The sequence below is a fragment of the Babylonia areolata genome, chromosome 6 (genome assembly GCF_041734735.1).
Source record: "Babylonia areolata isolate BAREFJ2019XMU chromosome 6, ASM4173473v1, whole genome shotgun sequence".
Taxonomy (NCBI): domain Eukaryota; kingdom Metazoa; phylum Mollusca; class Gastropoda; order Neogastropoda; family Buccinidae; genus Babylonia; species Babylonia areolata.
The window spans coordinates 42,413,961-42,418,960 of NC_134881.1; the positions used below are offsets into that span (position 1 = coordinate 42,413,961).

Here is a 5,000-nt window from a genome sequence, read left to right on the forward strand (position 1 = left end):
AGAAATGATGCGTGTTGAATGTTCCTCACTTAGTAAGTAAGGGTGAGTTTGTGTGTATGTGTGTGATATTTTTAAATTTTTGTTATGAAGTTGGTGAGAAACTTTTTTTTCCTCATGAGATTTGAAATAAGTGTACAATGTTGAGAAGCGATTATTGTTGAAAAAGAAAAAAAAAGTAAAAAAAGAATGCACTGCCCGGTTTTAATGAAATACAAATCCTTACATAGCTTTTGGTGATGTATTTGAAATTGATAAAAGTTGTATGCGTTGATTGTTAAATCGCAGGAGCCCTTATGATTAGGACCGTAAAGCTGGTGCTTATTGCACCAATAGGTTCCGTTCCCTGCAGCCAGTAATCAGCTGTTTTGCTGGTGTGGAAACTGCATGGTCACTGCGTGTTTCATCTTCAAAAATGTTCCGTAAAAAGGACATACATTAATCCCTTTCCTCCACTACCAAATTAAAGAACCGTGTTCATTGTGATATGGTGATTTGTTGTGTTAACACGGTTTTTCGGTGAAGAAAAACAACGTGATGTTGTTTTTTTACCGGCTTTTGTGTGTAGATATCAACCAATGGTGTTACACAGAGGTTAGTTTGGCTAGATAAAAAAAAAGAAAGAATAAATAAACAAAATAAAAGGGAAAGGAAGGGGGAAAGCCGCGTGGATATCAAACAAGTGTTGTTGCAGCAAAGTTATTTTAGTATTTAAAAAATATTCAAAAAAAATAAAATAAAAAATAATAAAAAACGAAATAAATTCTAAAAGAAAGAAGTAAATCATTAAGAAGAAAAACAAAACGAAAACAACCAGTCCGAAACAAATTCATTGAGTGGGTGGCTGATGCATCTTTTTTTTTTTTTGAAAACCAAGTGAAGAAAATACGATGCGCAGACATCAAACAAGTGTTTGACACGCACACAAAAGAACCCTATTTCAGTTAGATAAAATGAAAGAAAAGACAAAAAGAATGGACAGAAAGATAAAAAATCATGTGACCGGCTCCTTGACAACGTTTCAGCATACCAGCGACACGAACGTGACCAGATTTTGAGATACATATATATATCGTTTTCAAAGCCAACCACCAACATTAAAACAACATCAGCAACCAGAAACAAAGAAAGAAGATCAGCAACAATAACAAGCGAAGATCAGCAACAACAAATATCAGCAACAAGAAAGAAAGAAGCTCAACAACAACAACAACAACAACTATAACAACTAACATCAGATAATAAGAAAGAAGAGCAACAACAACAGCCATCAGCATCAAGAAAGAATAGAAAGAAAATCAACAACAGTTACAAACGAAGATCGAAAGCAACAAACATCAATAATAAGAACGAAGATCAGCACCAACAACAACAACAACAACAACAACTAACATCAAATAACAAGAAAGAAATATCAACAACGGTAACAACAACAGCACCATCAAAGAAACCCTCCCACAAAAAAAAAAGAAGAAGAAGAAAAAAAAGGAGCCGAAACCCCACGTCCGCTGCAAACATGCACATCCACTTCGAGCAGACGACGTACACGCGCACGGACTCCAACTTCCACTCCCTGTCGTGGATGGGCAAGGTACCCGACAGCCTACCCGACGAGGGGGGCGGGTGGAAGCTGAACCGGGCCCAGTACTACATGGAAGGGTGGCTGGCCAGCGGCAACGGGAAAGGGATCGTGGGCATCACCTTCACCACCAGCCACTGCCAGCGCTACGAGGCCCCGCCACGCTCCAACTTCAACCTCCGGGGCCACCGGAGTGAGGTGAGTGTGGAGTTGGAGTTTGTTTTGTGTGTATGTGTGTGTGTGTGTGTGTGGCGGGGGTGGGGGGGGGGGGGGGGGGGGGGGGTTGCTTTCTTTTTGTTGTTTGTTGGGTTTTTTTCGGGGGGTGGGGCTGGAGGGTGGCCGGGAGGGGGCGGGGGGGCATCGGGGTGTGTGTGTGTGTGTGAGAGAGAGAGAGAGAGATGGTTGTGTAGAGTGACGGATGGTTCGATTTTTCTGTCCCTTGTGTGTTTGTGTGTGTGTGTGTGTGTGTGGATGGAGGTTTTTTTGTGTGAGAGTGGTGGGGGGTGGGATAGTTGTGTGAAGCAGTGGATCGTTCGATTCTTCCTTCCCTTTGTGTGTGTGTGTGTGTGTGTGTGTTTTCTCGCGTGTTGGTGGGTTAGTTGATTGGTTTGGTTGTTGCTTCTGTTGTTTTTGTGGGTGGTTGTGGTGATGTGTTATGGGTCGATTCTTTTTTTTTTTCTTTTTTTTCATTATTTGTTTGATGGTAGGTTGGTTTTGGTGTTGTTAGTGCTGTTATCGGTGGTGGTGTTTTATAGAGTTAGTCTTCTTCCCTTTGGCTGTTTGTAGACAAGAGTTAAGCCAAGGTATTCATGGACTTTATACACTGACCTGGACAAGAGTGAAGGCAAGGTGTGGTTCACTGTTCACGGTAGGGAAGCCACGATGGGTACGCACTTTGTAGTCTGCTGTGGACAGTGGTTAAGCCAAGGTGTTCACGTACTGTGTAGTCTGCTATGGACAGCAAGTTAAGCCAAGGTATTCACGGATTTTATGGTCCACTCTGAGACAATAGTCATGGGTTGTGCAGTGTGCTATGGACAAGAGATATGCCATCCATGGTATTCAGGGGTTGTATAGTGTGCTGTGGACAAGAGATATGCCATCCATGGTATTCAGGGGTTGTATAGTGTGCTATGGACAAGAGATAAGCCATCCATGGTATTCAGGGGTTGTATAGTGTGCTATGGACAAGAGATAGGCCATCCATGGTATTCAGGGGTTGTATAGTGTGCTGTGGACAAGAGATAAGCCATCCATGGTATTCAGGGGTTGTATAGTGTGTCAAGGACAAGAGATATGCCATCCATGGTATTCAGGGGTTGTATAGTGTGTCAAGGACAAGAGATATGCCATCCATGGTATTCAGGGGTTGTATAGTGTGCTGTGGACAAGAGATAAGCCATCCATGGTATTCAGGGGTTGTATAGTGTGCTATGGATAAGAGATAAGCCATCCATGGTATTCAGGGGTTGTATAGTGTGCTATGGACAAGGGATAAACCATCCTTGGTATTCAGGGGTTGTATAGTGTGCTATGGACAAGAGATAGGCTATCAATGGTATTCAGGGGTTGTATAGTGTCCTGTTCAGAAGAGGCAGGCCAGAAAGTCACGGGCAAACAAGCTCCCTGACAATGATATGCCTGTCTTTGTCTGCCCCAACTGTCAGCGAACATTTCGTGCGCAGATTGGACTGTTCAGCCATCTGCGCATTCACAGATAGATTCATGAGCATCCTCCCCCCCACCCCACCACCACCCTCCCCCCATCCCCCAGCTGGATGACAACGATGGTCATCATCGATCTCGATGGACACACCACCAGTGTCCTGTGGACAAGAGATAGGCTATCAGTGGTATTCAGGGGTTGTTTCGCGTGCTATGGACAAGAGATAGGCCATCCATGGTATTCATGGGTTGCATAGTGTGCTATGGACAAGAGATAAGCCATCCATGGTATTCAGGGGTTGTATAGTGTGCCAAGGACAAGAGACAAGCCAGGGTTTTCATGGACTGCTTAGTCTGCCATAGATAGTAATGAAGGCAATGTATCGGTAGGTTGTATGGTTTGCTATGGACAATACTCAAGCCAAGGTGTTAGTGTGCTGTATCGTCCACTGTAGAGAAGTAGCGGTAGGGGATGGGAGCGGGAAGCCGAGATACACTCATGAGACTAAAAGCTTTTGCGAAACCCATAGCCAGCGCCCTTGTCAGGATCGCTGGCACAGGGATATCAATAATACAAATGTGACAGACGAGCCCCCAGGAACGTGCTGCAGCTGAGTAAACTGCCACTTCAACCGGTTTTCTCTTGACTGTTGAACAGGTAGTTCAGGTTTTGGTTCAGTGTGTGCTGTCGGGTCCCCCCTCCCCTCTCTCCCGCTTCTTTGTTCCTTGCCTCTCACATAAATGGAGTTCAACTTCAAGAAAACCTCTTGAACGGTACCTAATGGTACTGTATTGGATCCTATGGAAATGGAAATAGTGAACCTACGTTCTTTTTATATTAACTTCAGAAAATGACATTGTCGTCTGGTTTAAGAGGTTTGTTTGTTAGGCCTTGAAAAGGATTAACAAAAATTTGGGGGATGTGGGGGATGGGTGGGGGAGGGGACATGGGGAGGTGGGGGGGGGGGAGAGGGCGAGGGGTGGCAGGGAAGGAGTGAGTTAACGAAAAATGTCTTTTCACCGAAGACTGATGTGATGAATTCGAACGCGTGATACTGATAGTCAAGAGGTAAACGTTGAGGATATCCGTAGCCACGCGGCGGAGACTACGGGAAAACACAAAAATTGATGGTGCCACTGGCTGTTGAACTTCTAATACCGTTTCCGTGTCCACGCCTTGCTCCGTCAATGCCTTCCCCGCCAAGTGGTCGATTCACGGACGCTCCTAAAGGTCAGAGCGAATGGAGGCCGCTCACTTTGCGCTTCTGTCAACACTTAAAAAGTGACGATTAGCGCGTGATGGGAGCCGTACCGCTGTGCCATGGATGCATCGGTCTGATCCCGAGATCCTGCACACACAGACATCACACACATAGACACATAGACATCACACACACATAGACACACAGACATCACACACACATAGACACACAGACATCACACACACATAGACATACACACAGACATCACACACACATAGACACACACAGAGACATCACGCGCTCACACACACACACACACACAGACATCACGCGCACATAGACATACACACAGACATCACACACACATAGACACACACAGAGACATCACACACACAGACACTCACACATCACACTCATAGACACACACACACATCACACACATATAGACACACAGACATCACACACACTTAGACACACAGACATCACACACACACGCTTTGTCACACAGACATCACACACACTTTGACACACAGACATCACACACACACATAGAAAGA

The 5,000-nt window shown here is 44.8% G+C and overlaps 1 protein-coding gene across 2 annotated transcripts in view; it reads left to right on the top strand.

The window, feature by feature from the left end:
• The window catches only part of LOC143283408 (tubby-related protein 4-like), an 84,687-nt gene that overhangs the window by 386 nt on the left and 79,301 nt on the right, over positions 1-5,000 (top strand). The window contains exons 1-2 of one of the 2 annotated variants that reach the window (XM_076589626.1): positions 1-32; positions 875-1,774. The exon at positions 1-32 is cut by the window's left edge and continues 386 nt beyond it. In XM_076589626.1, the coding sequence (XP_076445741.1) occupies positions 1,514-1,774 (261 nt within the window). In that variant the 5' untranslated portion in view covers positions 1-32; positions 875-1,513. The remainder of the gene's footprint in view (positions 33-874; positions 1,775-5,000) is intronic. The other variant, XM_076589628.1, reaches the window with a different exon arrangement.